Below are 17,797 nucleotides of genomic sequence, written 5' to 3' on the forward strand. Positions count from 1 at the left end.
GAAGACTAAATCATTAATAATTCAGTCCCCAGTTAAAGTAGAGAACTGATTGTGGGAGGCATGTCTTAAAGATCCTAGCAAGATGTATGTTTAAGGGAATGTGAAAAAAATCTTAATAACCCTTGATGGGGTTAGATAAAGAAACTATTTTTTTTTACTCCTGCTCACGCAATTTGTATAATTTTGAGAACGTGAGGAAGGCACATCAATCAGACATCCTGTCTCCATCTGTGGTCAGTGTCTGTTACCCTTTCGGAAGGGAAAAAATGCAGAAATATATTTGGGCACAGTGCAACCATGAAAATTCCTTTGCAACTCCAGCAGCTCTTAGCAGAAGTGCTGAAGTGTGACATTCAGTTTTGGGAATTGTCCTAACACCAAGTTACTTCGCCTGTGAATGAACCCAGGGCAAAGGGGCAATCCTGTTCCATCAAATGTCCTGAAAGAGGGGATGAACCCTGGGGTCTCTTGGAGAGCTGGAGATTCCCAGTCTCTGTGGCAGCTGCTGCTTCCATGCGAGGACCTCCAGCATCACCAACTGTCTTCTAGCCACCTCCAGATGAGAACATCCATTCTAACTCACTCGTACACGTAGACTGTGCAAGCTAAGAGGCTAGTTTAAGCATATACTTAAGCAGATACCTTATCTCATTTTAAGGACCAATGCCTCATTTTCTAAGACTGAGACCATCCAGACTGGTACTAGCTCTGACTGTCCAAACTCTAGACAACAGGGAGGCTCTTGAAGACAGAGGTAGGTGCACATGTAGTTCAATTCTCTGGAGTTTTTTAAAATCTCCCAGAAAACCCTGTGCTGAGAAATTAAGTGATGGCCATTATACGAAGTCCCAGTCTATGTCTTGTCTTATGAGCTCATTCTTCCCTCTCTGAGCAGACAAAGCAAATAGGGAGTTTCTTGCCCTGCACAACTTGTCAGCTGTATCTGGTTTGCATTACGCCAGCAGCATGATACAGAGCCAGCAGCAGCTCTCCCGCAGCTGCCTCGCAGCGTTGATCTGGGCTCTGACCCGTGCAGCTGCAGCGCACCCCACGGACAGCACCGCACGGGTGGGCGTGCGAGCTGCCTGGCCACGGACACTGCCGTGACAAGGAGGCACAGGGTGACTTCATAGTGGCCACTTAGGTATTTTTACATTTCAGGTTATTTACCAGGCACTGGCAAAAATAGTTCTGAAAGATCCAGTTGACCCAAGCAGCTTTTTAAAGTGTCTAACAACATTTGGCATCAAATGTTTCAAATGAAAATGTTACAGAGCTAAGATATAAACATTACAATATGTTTTAGCCTTACCTAATTTTTGAGAGCAGAAAGATCTGATTTGGCAGAGCAAAACAAAATAACTTTCTAGGTTGGCTTCAATAGTGTCAAGCTGACTTGCTATATACAAAGGAAAAGAAGCTCCTGCCAGTTTTGTAGAGTAATAAAAAGAGGATTATTCCAAGAAAAGATGCATCCCACACGCTCTTTGAAGTCCACTGACCACTCTCCAAAGTGGCCTTTTGCAACCACCTTCAGGACAACCCACTCCGGTGTCTTTTCATAATGAAACTATACAATGCACTGCTGAAGCTTCCCACGCTTGCAGGGGTGTATCGGGTAACAAAAGGCTTGGGGTTTTTTTTTCTTCTTGAAAAATAAAACGAGTGTCTGGGTGCTAAGTTTTTTCTCTCCAAGGGAGAGATGCTAGTGATTTAGGAGAAGAAGAAAACATGCACATTCAGATTTCTTCCAAAATTCAGGTGCATTGCTATCAAAGCGTGGCAATAGCTTCTGGTTTTCTGTCACCGTGCCAGTACGTAGAGCGCATTTGCGTTATGACGCTGCAGAGGACTCTGGCTTCATTACCGTATAATGCCATTGAGGTCTGAAGAGCTGTATCACATCACCTGAGATCCAGTTCTCGAGCAAAGGTGGCCTGCATGCATTCAGGGTGGGCACCTTTTTCAAGCCCCCTTTTAATTTCCATTGTTTTCTGCCAGATAGGATGATGTTTTCTGTGAGCTAAGATGATTTTTACTGATTATTATTCATCTTTTTATTTACAAAAGCTAAGTGGGAACATTTGGGTTCCTATTGCTCCAGAGAATGGCTGCCAAGTTTGCACCACAGCCTCTGCTTGGCTTTCCCTGTTAGCCATTGAACAGCTACTTCCATAAGATGATCAGGGATGAGTCTATCCGTCTGTCCTGGGATGCTGCACGTGGCTTCCTGGTAACTGTTCCAGTCTCTTGTTTATGTTCTTTTAATGCTTGTAATCCAGTTTAAGGGTATTGGTATACACAGGAGCATAACCGTGTTCCTCTCCACTGTGTACAGTGTGGAGCCGTTGTGAGAAAGCCTGCCCATAGACCAGAGTTTATCTTAAGGAGACCTTTCCACTCCAGACCTAAACCGAAGCCAGTGGCTCCAGGGCACTTTGCCCACCTCTTGTGCCTCTTCTGCCCCGAAGGCTAACACCAGCACAGAGACCCGTTCAACCTGCTCCCCACCAGCTCCTTGCTCTTACCCCTGCTGGCTCCAGGCCTAGCTCAGCTGTACCTTTCACACCAGGGTTTAACTGCATCAGTAGCTGTGGGCCCTGGCCTAACCCCATTAGTAAAGACAGACCCCTTTCCCCAGCAGCGTTAATGGAGGCTGCTTCCTTCCTCTTCATCTTCTCTCGGTTAAAGTGGAAAGTGAAAAACACAGTTGGTCCTGCCCGCTCCTCTCCGATACGGCAATCCCGAATCCAGGATCTCCCAGGAGGCTCCCTGGGCCTGCCCAACCGCAGTCCCAGCAGGCGTGCACAGCCCTCTGGGCTCACGCTCTGAACAGCCTCCCTCCGTGCCCTGCTGCTGGGCGGGGGGACAGCCGCCTGCTCACCCCAGCGTGGCGGCTGCGCTGCTGGGGCTGGGCCGGGAGGCCCTCCCTGCCCCACAGGGAGGCAGCTGGGAGGGGACCCTCCCAGGAAAAGAGGCAGGCTGTGGCGCTGCTGCCGCTTTAAGGTGCGCTGGGGCACTCGGGAACCTTCTGGAAGGGGGTGGAGCTGTGGAGGGGCACTGAGGGGTGGGGCCGGGGAACCTTCTGGAAGGGGTGGAGCTGTGGAGGGGCACTGAGGGGTGGGGCCGGGGAACCTTCTGGAAGGGGTGGAGCTGTGGAGGGGCACTGAGGGGTGGGGCCGGGGAACCTTCTGGAAGGGGTGGAGCTGTGGAGGGGCACTGAGGGGTGGGGCCGGGGAACCTTCTGGAAGGGGTGGAGCTGTGGAGGGGCACTGAGGGGTGGGGCCGGGGAACCTTCTGGAAGGGGTGGAGCTGTGGAGGGGCACTGAGGGGTGGGGCCGGGGAACCTTCTGGAAGGGGTGGAGCTGTGGAGGGGCACTGAGGGGTGGGGCCGGGGAACCTTCTGGAAGGGGTGGAGCTGTGGAGGGGCACTGAGGGGTGGGGCCGGGGAACCTTCTGGAAGGGGGTGGAGCTGTGGAGGGGCACTGAGGGGTGGGGCCGGGGAACCTTCTGGAAGGGGGTGGAGCTGTGGAGGGGCACTGAGGGGTGGGGCTGGGGAACCTTCTGGAAGGGGGTGGAGCTGTGGAGGGGCACTGAGGGGTGGGGCCGGGGAACCTTCTGGAATGGGGTGGAGCTGTGGAGGGGCACTGAGGGGTGGGGCCGGGGAACCTTCTGGAATGGGGTGGAGCTGTGGAGGGGCACTGAGGGGTGGGGCCGGGGAACCTTCTGGAATGGGGTGGAGCTGTGGAGGGGCACTGAGGGGTGGGGCTGGGGAACCTTCTGGAAGGGGGTGGAGCTGTGGAGGGGCACTGAGGGGCGGGGCCTGGCAGGGGTGTCCAGTGGCCCTGGCGGGGCTGGCTGGGGAAGGGTTCCATGTGTGGGGCTGATGGCATGGCGGGGCTGAGGTGGGGATCATCTCCCGCCTGCCCTCCCTCTCTCCCTCCCCGGCAGCCCAGGCATCGCAGGAGCAGCCTGGGATGCAGCTGTAGCTGCAGCACCTTGCTGCAGAGCGGGAGCCCACCCAGACTTGCTTTGAAGCTGCCTCTGGGTTGTGCTTCAGCGAGGGCTGGCCCAGGTGGGTGAGGCGGTGATGTGCTGGCTCAGACCGCCTGAAGCCCTGTTTAACCCGCGGCAGAGATGGGGCCAGCACAGGTAGGAGCAGCGCTGGTGCTGTGTTAATGCCGGACGTAGCTGGCTGACTCCTTAACCCTGTCTTGCAACAGGAGTGCATCAGATCTGTGGGGTGTGAAACTCAACTACTTCTAAGTACAACTGTAATGGTATTTCTTACTGTCTGTAGAAATCCAGGCCTAACTTAGATCCTAAGAACGGTTTGCAGACCCGTTCCTGGCTCCCATCTGAGAGTGGAGTGGAGGCTTTGCAGCCTTGTTCCTTTACTAGGGGTAGTAGCATGTGATTAATTACATTTGCTTTTGAAAATACTTTTCTTGTACAAAGCTGCAGAGAATATTGGTTCCTGTGTGAAAATAGAGGGCTTACAAGTTTTTCCCTTTTTGTGAGGGGCTTGTTTCTGTTCAAAGCAAACATTCCAAGTTAGGCAGCAAGATCGCATTTGTTTGTTGCAGTTTTTGCTTACTGATATTTAAGAATCTGACCCTGGGGAATCAGTGGTCTGTTCAGGTCAATTGATTTGCAGGGCGTTATTGTCTTCACCAGCTGTAGGAGCTGGAAGTGAATCTGTCCTCGCACTGATGAGGTCAAAGGGGCTGACCACTGTGTGCAGCTGCATGGGCATATCCCAGACGGGGTGCTTCATATTGCCAGTAGGCATCAGCGGGTCAGACTTAACAGCGGTCTCCTGCTCTTAACATCCATGGGGGATCTGAGTGTGGTGAGGAAGCAGCACTTACCAGAGAGGAGGATGAAGGACCCCTCTGAGGGGTGGGGCCCATCCGTCATCTCCAACCGTCTCTCCAAAGTCCTCAGTCTGTTCCCTTTGTCTAAGAAGAGGGTTGCGGCTCCTCACTCATTTGCAGAGAGGTCGGCTTGTACCCGTTTGCAGTCACAGCACGTTAATTAATATGCATCACTGTGTAACATTTTTACAGCAGCAGTGCTATGAGACCTTCCAGATCGCAGCCTCTCGAGCCTGGTGCTACGCAAGGAAGCGTAATCAGTGACCGTTTCGGTGCTGGTGATTTATGAGTTGAGGTGTAATGACAGGCTAGAGGGCAAATAGGGCTTGCACCCATGATAGCCTTTTCTGTTGTTACTTATGAAGTTGTGATTTAATTAATGATTGTAACCCCTTGTATATCCAGGTAGCTGTGGTCATTGGACATAGTCTTAACAGGATGAAGAGTTACTCTGCCAATATTATATGCCTGAAGTTGAACTATTTAAAACTGATTTAATAGCTTATTGATTTAATAATCAAATGGTAGCTACCGTATGAGTATCTTATTCTGGGTGGTAATGAAGGGAGAAGGTCACCAGAGAAGCTCAGTACTTGGATGAGATCCCCTCCTGGAGAACAACAGTTAACTAGAAGTAGGAACGTAGGGCTGACGAAGACAGCTGCGTTTACTGAGTCCAGTCCTGAAAGCTGTCCTCAACAAAGGTAGGAAGTTTGTCTTGTAAACAGGTGAAAATGTTTTGGTGAGTCTGTAGCCTTCTGTAGTTGCATCTGGTTGAAGATGCATGGGACAACTGGTTTATTTAGGGAAGAGCCTGGGAGTTACTGCCGGCTTCCTCACTGACACAAGCTCTTCCATAACAGCAGCTGTGAGTTATGCTTTCTGCCATCCATTTTGTCTGGGTTACCATAGCTCATCGTGGTGATTAATGATTTTGCCTCACTTCATTGCCTTGTGGCTGGACTACAGGCACGTAATTCACATGGGCATGAAGCCCAGCCCATAAGAAAGTCCAGCCTAGTGTAGGAGGTCTCAACACGAGCAGGACAACTGTCTTCTGCTCCTACGTTAGCTTCTCATAGAATACCAAATCAAGTTGCTGGTGTTAGTCCTTATGTTCAAGGCTCTAACTGAAACCGTACCAGAATATCTAAACAAATCTAGATGAAAAATGTAATTGACAAACCTATTTTTGAAGCACTGTGTAACTACCAGAAGGTGACCTGTGCAGGAGGAGGATCTTTCTCAGGACCTGGTTCAACTCTGGATCAAATTCTGACTTCTAAGGTCCAACAGAAAGCATATCATATAATTTTCTGTGTGCACATGAATATATATAGTAATGCTTGTGTATAGCTAAATGAAAGTGGATGCTGTATTGCACGTCTGCTATTGTAGTGAGGAGAACAATAGCAAGCTTATTCTCGTTTAGTATTCTGCTGGTGTATCATGGTCGAGATACAAGACTTGGAATAGGTATGGGACGTTTGGTAGCAATCAAGTGGAAATAGGTCAGAGTCTTCTCAGATAATTTTAAAACTTCATCAGTAAAATCCTCATATAAGGCATGAAGCCTTAGAACAATAAAATGGTCTACTTAGTAGCCTTAAATGTGTAATCTCACAAAGGATTATTCCAAATTATTATTTTCTTGTTTTCTGTTGTTCCCATTAGTGTAATATGTAATTGCTACGTGAAGGTCTGCATGGACAGTGGAGAACATACTGAATGGCACTGTTGTTGCCATCAGTGTAAAACAGCAGCTGTGAAGGGGAAGTCTGCATAGTGTCAGCATGAGAAATTTTGTCCCAGATGTACGATTGATAGATTCTGCTATGTTCGTAAGATTTTGGATGGTACCTGAAAAGGCTCTAAGGGAGTTGCGTTGTTTGGCAGTCAGCGCACATATTCCTTTCCTGGATACAGGAAACAGTTCCTTTACCAGAGGTAATCACATTAGGTGCAAAGCATACTAAATGTTTGTCATTACATAGCAGAGTCCCAGGCAACGCAACAGCCAGCTGAGCCCGCGTGAGGGAATGAATGTAATTTCATAAAAGAGGAGGCGAGTAGTACTCCAGGGCACAGATCCAGCCTTCTGCCCGTTACTGAGTCTGAGAGGCTGCTCTCAGCTCATTAGGACTCACTTCTATTAAACACTGATTTTATGAGGAATTTTTTTTTTCTGTCTTGAGTCACCACCATCACTTCCTCCCATATTTGGTTCTGGTATCTTGATGTGTGATGTGATGAGAACAGCTTGAGTTAATGCAGACCAAAGGAGACATCGAGACGCATGGAATCTGAATAATTTGTGAAAAATCTGCCTGCTGTCAAAACTCAGTATATATATATTTTTAAATGATCATTGTTGCAACTTTCATTTGTTTTCTGAACTATATAAAGTAATTCCAAATTCTGTTATGCTCACTCAGAGTGCAACTGACTCAATATGTGCATCTTTGATTCTTCTGGAGGATAATTTTTTCCAGTGTTTCCTGATAAAATAATTTTGGACCCTTTTTCTTAGGTTAGTGGGAGGATTTAATTCTCCGGTAACTTTTGAGATACTTCATTTCATCTCCCATGAATATTACAGCTTCAGAATTTATTTTTAAAGTATCTTTTTTTGTTTTTAGTTATTTTTCTGTACTTCTTTAGTACTGTAGACACTGTAAGTGGGTTGTGTTCCTGTAGCAGTCGTCTTTGTTACCTTTCTTACAAAGTCAGTAAGACCCATAAGTGTGACAGAACAATAAAATGACCCACTGATTTTAGTGAAACACCGGTAATTAGCCACGTGCACTGAGTTCAGATGTGTGTCTGTGTGAAATACAATTGTCCGTTTCTGCGTGGATGTAAAGTAATAATGATCCGGTGTATGGAGGGGCTTCACTTGGAGAGAACACATCCCAAAGCAGCTGGAAAGATTTTTGCCTCGTTGTGGAGTAAGAATTCCTTGATGGTTTAGCTAAGAAAATGAATACCGTACTTAGTCTGTCAGCAGCTGGTCAAGTAAGAAAAGCACTGGGGCATATCCAAAGGAAAATTAACAAATACTGTGATACGTTACAGTAACATCAAAGCTTTCCCTGTGTTGAATTAAAAAGTATGAAGTCCAGGAGAAGGGGGAAGGAAGAACAACGAGTTTGGACTCTGAATAAATCCCAGACAAAGAGCTCCCCAGTGCTAGGCTTTTCCTGGGAGGGCAGTCGGGCAGTGCAAAGGTTGCTGTTGTGCTGGGAAGGCTGAAGCATCCTCTGGTCAGTAGCTGAACTATGCAGTGGGGAAAAAAGTTAATCTCGGTTCCATGATAGCCTTAGTTAGTTTAATTTCTGGACATGTGTGCCTGATAAACCTTTCATCCTATGTCCTGTGGGTTTATTTGGTTATCGTCTTGCTTTCATCTGAATTCACCATGAGTGAAGGGTGACTCTTAAGGTAACGGACTAACATCAAGACACTCCATCCCTGTGGGAACTGAAATGAGGGTATGGTAACCTTTGAATCAGAATGTGTCCTCACTTAAACTGTGAACTAGCTTAGGATGTGGTGGTGCTGGAGTCTGGGAGGAGCAAAATACTTTACTGACCACAGTTAACCAGTAATCCTCTTTGAGGAAAGGAACTAAGGTACTGGGGATGGGCTCCAACTGTGTGTTGCTGCCTTCGTGCCTTGTTTTGCATCGGAAGGAGAGCTTGGGGTGCAGGCAGGGAATGAAGCGCAGCACACAGCCGGCTCTGAAGGATCAAGGGACAGGACTGAGTGCCAGACTGTCTCCGACTTCACTTCCAACGCAGTCTGGAGGACTTCAGTTTTCCAAAGTCTGCTTTGTGATTAAGCTTTTTTCTGTGATTTTTCTGTGATTTTCTGTGATTTCTGTGATTCTGTGATTTTTCTTTGTGATTAAGCACAATGTTGGGGAAAATCCTTTCTTGGGCAGTTATTACTCATTAGCCATTTGGGTAAAAAGCTCTCCTAACAATGTTATAGAAGGTGTGTGAATCCATTATGGCTCCTCTGGATGCAGTATGTGCCATATCTTATTTCTTTCTTGCTGTATTGTGATTTTCCACTGGGCATTACAAAAGATTGAGAAAACTCAGGTCTTTTATATTTTGGAGTTAATTTAAAGGCCCATGACTTAATATCTAAAACTGATGGGTTCAAAAAGGAAAAGAAAGTAAATGTAGCATACGTAGGAAAATAAGCAACACCTGGTTAAGAAGAAGTAGTGGTTAAGGAGTCACTTGTCCAGAAGAAGTCCCTAAGGGTCATTATCAGCAGCATCTTCACCGTTGGAGCTTTTCTGTGGGCTCCAAGTCCAGCCGTTGGTCAGTGGCTCGAGGGTCGCCCAGCACCTCCCGGGTGGTGTGGTCCTGTGCACACCTCGTAGGAGATCTGCCGTTGGCGTTGGTGAGCGTGTGGCCCCGAGTCCCTGGGCAGCAGAAGTGTTTGACTGAATCACAGCATCTCTACAGCACTTAGCTGAATTATTTAGTGATGGTTGTGTGTTATGTGTGTTTGGTAGCTGTTCCGTTAATGCATTGTTGATTGATTTACCAATGTCAGTATTTACGTGTATTTTATATACTCCCTAAAGTTTTGTCAGCCTGCTGCTATGGAAAGTCAAGTCAGCTGGAACAGTCAAAAGACATCTGGAGAACTACAGTGACTGACTTAGGTTTTACAGAAGCTGACAGTGATACTGTAAGTTGTTTATAATATTTTTTAGGTAAAATTGAGTGGGTTTTTTTTTCCAGAAGTACGAACAAATGCAGCTGTTCACCCATTGGATCCTGCTGTATCTTAGTCTCACTGTTTGTTAAACTTATTTTTGAGTTTAACTCTGTCCTTTCTTGCTCTGAAGTAGATCAGAGAAAGCTGTTAAATAACAGTATTTTTTTCATACCTGTAAATGGTTGGGTTTGTTTTTTTCTGTACATTTCATTGGTGTTAACAAGGGTACTGTGATAAAGCAAAAAGCTGAACTGGTATTTCAGCCAAAATGAAAAAAAGTGAAATGTATCGTGAGAAAGAGATCATGCTCCCTCCAGCTTTTCCCTTCACGTTTTGATGCTCTCCAGAGAACTTCAGAGCTTTTAGAAGGGCAGGCAGGATTTGACAACGGCAGCTGACCAAGCTTTTGGGGAAAGGGGGCTGTAATGACTCCTTAGGCGACCTCTTCTAGCCCCAAGATCGATGAGTGCAAATCCTGCTGGACTTGCACCAGCCTTCACACAGACAAATACTGGAAATGGCTCTGCAAAGCCAGCTGGCAAGTGAAGAGCAGTTATTTTAGATAATTAATTTAGATATTTTGTTTCATCCCTTTTTTCTCTGATGGTTAGGAAGCGAAGGTGATAGATGTAACCTATATCTGGGCAGTATTAACTGTTTACGCCAGGAGTGTTTGTACCATGGGACCTTAGGTTTTGGTTGACTAGTGCTTGCTCAGACATTTGTAACTGCAGGTCAATCTGCCAGTAATAGAGAGGAGCAGATGTTCCTGCTATAGTATAACTCATAAGATGTTGGATTTAAGAGTAGACCTACACAGCAGCAGGCTCCAAAACTGCTTTTTGTACCAAAGAAAAGAGTGCCAAAATTTGTAGGAATGTATTTAAAGGAAAATACAATGGAGGGAGAAGTTGGAGCTTAAACGGGCAGGAAATGAGGAAAAACACTGCAGATGGACTATGTGATTGTGTGGTTATTTGCAAGGAATTGATTTCTCTAAGAGAACACAGAAAGAAGGTGACTTAAGTGGCTGGAAGACAAAAACCAAGAATAAAGCTATCAAAGGTGAGGGAATTAGAGGAATCTAACAAGGAGGAGATAGCCCATATTATTCCACAAATCAAGATCAGTCTAAATTCTCATCAGGTAGTAACACATTTTTCTTTCTTTTAGGTATGGAATACTCTCCTCTTCCAGAAATTCCTTGCCTTCCATTGAGGTAATACTGATGGTTTTTTGCTCTTTATTGCTTTATTTGACTCTCTCTGGTTTTGAAACACGCACTGATGCACACTTTGTAGGGCACTAGTTACTTTTTTCTTACATATTGTCACAAATTCTTCATATCTCTGGTGTTCATGCCAACTTGATTCTAAGCATCCTTTCAGTAAAACAGAAACACATTTTCTTAGGCATTGTAGCCAAGGCAGGTAAAATTTACAGAAAATGCAAACACTTTGGCAACACAGTGTTTGTGCTAGTGATACCAGGTTTACTGTTTTTATAACTTTTGGCAGTAAATCTGGCAATTTACTTAATTTACACGTGCTTCATGGCAAGCTCATGAGAATGCTAGAAAGGACCAGTGACTTTGCACACAACTTGAACTCCTGCTGTGAAATCCTGAGGGTGTTAAATGTGGAACTGAAGAAGCAGTAAAATATGAACGCTGCACTGAGTGACATGTCCTTCAGTCTTGTTTGTTGTTTTTGAGACCTTTGGTAAATGCTTTCCATGGCATGTCTATAAATACTTCCCTGACATATTAACACTCCAACAGGAAGATCCTCACTGGCACTAATTAGTTTGCAAGCTGTGATGAAAGGTATATTCTGATTGTCACTGCTTGTTTAATGTCAGATACCTCACCTCTGAACGATCAGTGCTATGTTTCTTTCATGAAGACCTGAATTTCACTTTTGCATGAGTGAGGAAATCATAATTGCCACTGGTTAAAGTTTGGTTTCCAAGGCACACATTTTACATTTTAGTTTTCTGTTAAATGCTAATATAAGGCTTTCCTGCACTCAGCTGATGTGCCAAGTGACTTGTGGAGAAGCCTAAATTGATGAGAGGTGGTGTATGATGTGCCTAGCCCCAGGATTGGTATCAGGAGACACTGGGATTCAGATCTGTACTGCAGATGATTTCTCTGTTTTCTCTTGGTTCTGGAGTGTAGTCATTTCCTACTAGGCTTTATTTCGGTAGTCACAGCTACCCATACAGTTCTGATTCAGCGGCTTTAGCCAGGAGTAAAGCCAAGCCTTCATTGATTTCCCCACCTACTCCAAAGGGGGAATAAGGACATGAGCAGCCTCATTTGCACCTACAGGCTTGAGCCTGTGGTTAGTGTAGCCTGTACAGCTGTGGGAAAGAAGGAAGGAGTGGGTCTCTCAGGGGGGGTGTTTTTGGAAGCGATACAGGTGCATGGGCATATGCCAACATGACTTTTAACAAACAGTTTGGCTATTTAGGTTCCTACATTGACCAGGTCCTTTTTCTTTAAACCTTTCTCACTCACTCGTATCAAATCAAAGAGTGCTTGTAGGTTGTCTTCTAGATTTCCATTCACTTGATTTCCTGTAATGAAAGGGGGATATTTCTGGCCCTTTGTGCAGTCAGCAGTGACTGGTGACACTTTGCCTTTCTTCTGGTCACATGCGTTATGTCTGGTTTGTATTTCACACGCTTCTTTCCAAGCTCCTAGCTCATTGTTACAGCCGGATGGTCTGTAATAAAATAGATGGGAGGGGGAAGCAGCGATGACATGGGGGTTTTGGGAAGAGAGCCTTATAATTCATGAATGTAAAAGCTGAGTTCGATGACGTGTCTAAAGCCAGCTGTCAGATGTTTTGTTTCCTTCAAGAGCATCTGTTGCTGCTCTGGCCAGAGCGTTGCTGGGTACTTTCCACAAAGGTAGCTTTACTTCTTACTGTGACAGTGAAAGAAATGACCGTATCCTTGGTAGTATATATGAATTCACCTTCCCTGTTCCACCAGGAGCTAGCGTGACTCAAGATGCAACTATTTTTATGGGTGTATAGGTTGCTCAGAAGCGAAAAACCCTTCACTGTGTAGTATGCCCCCTGTTGAAAATCACAGGGAAGAATCTGTATCTCCAACAATAAATATGCTCTTCTAGTTTTTTGTCTGTCTAGCAGGCAAACGGAACATGAGGTGTATCAGAACAGCTTGCTGATGCACTAGTGAACAGACATTACAACTGATCTGCCTGTATTGACTTACTCTTTTTTTTTTGCTATTCTATTCACTAATTATTAGTGATTCTGTATTTATTGTTACATTTAATATTATTTATTCTGTATTTAGTGATCCACTGGTTTATTTAGTTTCTGAATTTCTTTTCTATCCTTGATCAGTGTTACCATGTCTAGCTGTAAAATGGGGATAATGGTACTTCCTGTTTAATAGTTTTATGGGCCTGAACTTGTAAAGGATTGAGTTTCATGTGGATGCATCAGGTTAATGATGAAGAGTGTAGAAAGTTCTATGACAAATACATGGAGAGATGTGAAGAAAGGGGCCCAGCAGAGAGGTAAAAACCCTGTTAACCCAACCTTTTGGGTTTTCTACAGCTTTTCTCTAACTTCCACTGTTTTTCACTCTTTGCTTCCCTTTTGTGGTCAGAAGTGACTTACAGGCAGTAGTGACTACACAAAGAACGGTGTGGGTGCAAGGGCCCTGCAGGTCCTCTCTGTGCCCCGGACATTCGGAAGGGTCTGTAGGAACATGCTTTGGGGCTGCCTTGGGCCACTCGGTCTGTCTGATGCGCCACAAACAAAGATCCTTCCCCTCCTGCTTAGAAAGTGAAGGTACAGCTGCCATGCCTCCAGCAGCAATGGAGCTGTACTGGCTGCTGCTGGATGCCTTTGCTATTGCTCTTGCATTAAGCATGACTCTTCCAGCTGGGCATTCATGGAAAGGAATCTGTTTCCTGCTCTTTAACGTACTGTTGGGGAAAAGTCTTGGAAGAGGAAGTTTTCTGCAGGCAATTTTGGTGTGATTTCCTTGGATACTAAATAACCTACTGAGATCTGCTTTTAAACTAGAACAAAATGGTTTGAATTCTCCTTTTGTCAGTTGTTACAGATGTTGAAGTGTGGTGCTTGGGACGAGTATAGGAATTTATTTGCAGAGAATATTTTATTTTTTGTACTTTTGTATTTCATATAAAGAACACACATTGCATTTGGCTCATAATTTCAGTTTATTATCAAAATGTTTTTATCAGATGACAAACTCGGAAAGCTAAAAGGAATATAGGTTTTTAAATATACCTATTGTAGCAGTCATCCGAGGTATCTGGTACTTATTTTTGGAAATCTGTTTGCTTTGATATCCAAAGCAGTAAGTTCCTTTGCAATCTGCATGAGGATGTTTACTACATATCATTGCAGATTTAAAGCCTTTTACCTTCTTTCTTAAAGCTCCATCCTTGCAATCAGCTGTGCAGCTTTACTGATGTGAGGGCTGACATCAATCACAACATGTCCAAATTATGTGCAGGATAAGACCTTAAACACTGAGAAAGTCAGCCTGAAAACTTGAATATTGGTATACTCCATTGGAGAGCTCAGTTTTGTAGACTTTGTCTTATTGCCCAATACCGTGCTTTACTCAAATTTCCCAGTTCTATGCAGCCACTGATAAAATATATTACAATACTTCAAGTCAAAAGTGTAGCTCAGACTTAAATATAAAACCTATGATTTATACATTACTAGAAACTTTAAAAAAGGCCAACTTTAGAGAAAGCAAGAAAAAGCTTAGAAAACTGTGAAAGGGTCTTTGATCACAATCTGACAGATTATATGTTCAAAAATTAATAAATTACCTACAATTTCAGTTTGTCTGGAAAGCAGTAAATAAACTGTTGTAAATAGTCACTTCAGATAATACACACTGGAATAATTAGTGAGAAGTTACTTAATTACAGCAGGTCTTTGGACTCCTCTTGTATGAATGGTTTCAAGTAAAAATGAAAACGTGTGGTAGAACAGATTTATCCTAACAGCAGAGGGTACAAAGTCTGACACTTAGGATAGAAACTGTTGTCTCATTATCATGTTATGATGTATAAACCGTGCGTTACTTGGTATTTCCTTCCTCCGCTTGATCAGAAATACGCATTCACTGACCAGTGGGAGAGAACGTGTTATACTTTGACATTTAAAAAAAAATCCCCAAAGCCACCAGCCAGTGGGGAACAGGATTAACCACAAGCGAAATGTTACTGTATGCTGTCAAGTGATTTAGATTCTACAGTGGTAGGAAAAGCATCCGATCAGCGAGGGCAGCTAACTGCCGCATTGGCATTCATCCTTCGTTTGATGTTTTGATGTGTCATTTTTTTATTTTTGCCTGTTTACTAAGAATGACAGTGACTACTCTAGCAGATTTCCCTCAGTTTTATTCCCTCCTCCCCTGCTCAAAACTAGTTCAAAATTTGTATTTTTCTGGAAAGCTTCTTGAGACGCAAGGTTTCCAGTTCTGTCACCAAACTCGGCACTTCTTAGCAGGATCCATGTAGTTTGTCTTGGTGCATGAAAAGGCTTCAGAAAACTCTGGAGAGTTTTGCAATGATCCTATGACCCTTTAAAACAAAACAACAACATCTTGTCACTGGTGCTTGCCCTTGTTGAAAAGAAACAAGTTTGTAACTTCTTTTTTTGCGTCACCTCAAAATACCATGGGAAACGCCTGTATTTCTGAACTCTGACTATTGCTTCCCTTTCACCTCAAGCGGCTGTATTTGCTCTTTTCAGGCTGTATGGTCCCTGCTGCAACTCCCCAAAATATAGGACCTATCCCTTCTTCATGACTGGCTCTCACAGAACTTCCGTTTATTTCACTAGGGACAGGTTTATTGCTTGTCGTTAGTTTTCACTGAGAATTTTTTCAGCTATGTTTTGCTGGCAAGGTTCTCGGTAGACGGAAAACAAGACCCTGAGGTAGAGGACTGTGGTGTAACTTTTCAGTGAATGTTCCTTTACATTTTTACACCAATCCAGTTTTAACTAAGATCATGCTGCTTCTCTGGGCATTCTCCACAAATGTTCCAGTGAATGAGTTTCCTGAAAAAAAGACTCGTACAAAGAACAGCTTTCAAGTGAATATGAGGACATTCCAGCTAAAGCAGTTTGTATATGTGTAATTGTGAACATAACTGAATATCGCTGCTAGGAGTTGCTCATTCCTTCAGGAATGGAAATACGGCATGCGCATACCTACGCAGGAAAACAGCTTCAGCTTCAAATGTCAAATATAGGTACTGGTGCACACTGATTGTGGACCAGGAATTATTTGAAGAACTGTTTCTTTGAGTAATTTGTGATTATTCTGTGAGTAATCTTAATCATTAGATTCAACAGAACCAGGAAGTGTCCACAGAAGTTGAGGTGAAGTTCAGCAGGTGACATCTGCAACAATTTGACTGTCTCTACAAGATCAAAGGCAAGACTATTTGCTAACTGGTCTCAGGAGCCAGCAGCTGCACAGCAGATAGCGCAGAGAAGTGATCACAAAAAAAAGTCATGCATTTAAGTGATCTAGCAGCGCTTCATGCTCTTAAGGACTAGAACTGCTAAAATGGGATTTTGCTAGAAGCAGAGCAAAAAGTATTTTGGGTGTAATAAAACTCTACTTACATTTGTTATTAACAAACAGATAAACAGCGGTGGGATAAGAATCCTGCTTCATTTACTAACGTGCCCAGAACTACAGGGATCTGGTATGTAAGCAGGGCTTGACCTGTAACTTTTATTGTACTTGCTGTGGTTTCATTTTGCATGTTAATGTTCAGATACAGGTTCCCTTTCACCTGCCTTTGACAATTACCTGATCTAAGGCGTCTTCCTGTTAACTTCTTTTTCTATCAGACAAAAGATTCTACCTGCCCAGTACTCGGAGTGTTAGCCCATAAACTAAAATTGTACTATGCAATTAACAATTTTTAGGAAGAGCTGCCTGTCCTACCTGTAAGGAGAAATAGCCTGCAGTTAGTGTAGCAGGTGTTAAAACAACCAACCAACAAAAACCCCACCCCCCCAAATAAAAAAAAAAAAAGGCATGTTGGGAGCCATTGTGACATTTTAATACTATGTCATGAGGCAGTAATTTTGTGGGTATGTCTCGTGTACTGAGATGCTCTCTATTTTAGAGCTCTTAGCGGGGCTTCATCCTGAAAATTACTTCACATTCTAACAATGTTAGTATGGGTTCTCCTTAATGCTTGTGTAATTCCATATAAAGTCTATATAGCCTTTCATACTGATGTAAAAACAGCACAGTACATGATGTAATATAGCCAAGATATACACAGATACAGTTACACAAAGATGCTGAACTAGTAAACTTCAAAGGAATCGTGACTCATACAAATTAGGTATGGAAAGAGGAGGCACAGTTCTGAAGAACTGCTGCAGAGCCTCATTAGCATTGCGACCAAATTCGGCTCATTGTAGGACTTGATGCATAAACTGCCTCCGGGAGAGATCTGCAGATAGTACAAAAACCACCCACAGGGAAATGCCAGTCAAGTAGCAACTGAAGGAACAGTCACTGCTTTCACTAAATATTTGAGTATGTGGGATAAACAAAATAATTCTTTGGTGAAAAGCCGTTGAAAGAAAGAAACTGGAATTAACGTGCTGAATTGTATCAGGGGAGAAGTCAGCTATTGTGTATGTGAATCTTGGAGATAACGCAGCCTTTCAAAGCTAGCAGAGACGTTGTGGTGTCTGCCTTGCTACTTGATCTCATAGCATTTGACCAAACAGATTTATTAGAGCAAAACCATTGTTACACTACTGATGAATAGGTTGCTCTGACTTAAGTTCAAAAGAAAAGATCCTAGTCTGGCCCAAAGACTTCCACCCTGAACAGCCAAGTTTCCTGCATGACTCTGCTGAATTCAAGCCCACCTGTTCTTGGGAAGGCTGACTGAGTACACAAGGCAGAAAATACGAATTTGCTTCTTGCACCACAGCATACAGGTTTGTTACTGATTGAGGGGCACTCATCTTCCACCTAAAACTCACTTCTGTTACTGTAGCAAGAGAGAACACCTCCTGACCCTGTGTAACACCTGGGGCACTGTGGAGCCCCAGCTCTGGGCTGCAGGCATTAGGAGTAGCGCTGTTAACAGCAGAGACAGGCCA

The 17,797-nt window shown here is 44.2% G+C and overlaps 1 protein-coding gene across 1 annotated transcript in view; it reads right to left on the reverse strand.

The window, feature by feature from the left end:
* Nucleotides 1-13,851: 13,851 nt before the first annotated feature.
* Nucleotides 13,852-17,797, reverse strand: part of MME (membrane metalloendopeptidase) — a 53,043-nt gene continuing 49,097 nt past the window's right edge. The window contains exon 23 of the mRNA XM_072867232.1: nt 13,852-15,231. Within this exon, the coding sequence (XP_072723333.1) occupies nt 15,132-15,231 (100 nt within the window). The 3' untranslated portion in view covers nt 13,852-15,131. The remainder of the gene's footprint in view (nt 15,232-17,797) is intronic.

This window comes from Ciconia boyciana, chromosome 7, assembly GCF_034638445.1.
Source record: "Ciconia boyciana chromosome 7, ASM3463844v1, whole genome shotgun sequence".
Lineage (NCBI taxonomy): Eukaryota > Metazoa > Chordata > Aves > Ciconiiformes > Ciconiidae > Ciconia > Ciconia boyciana.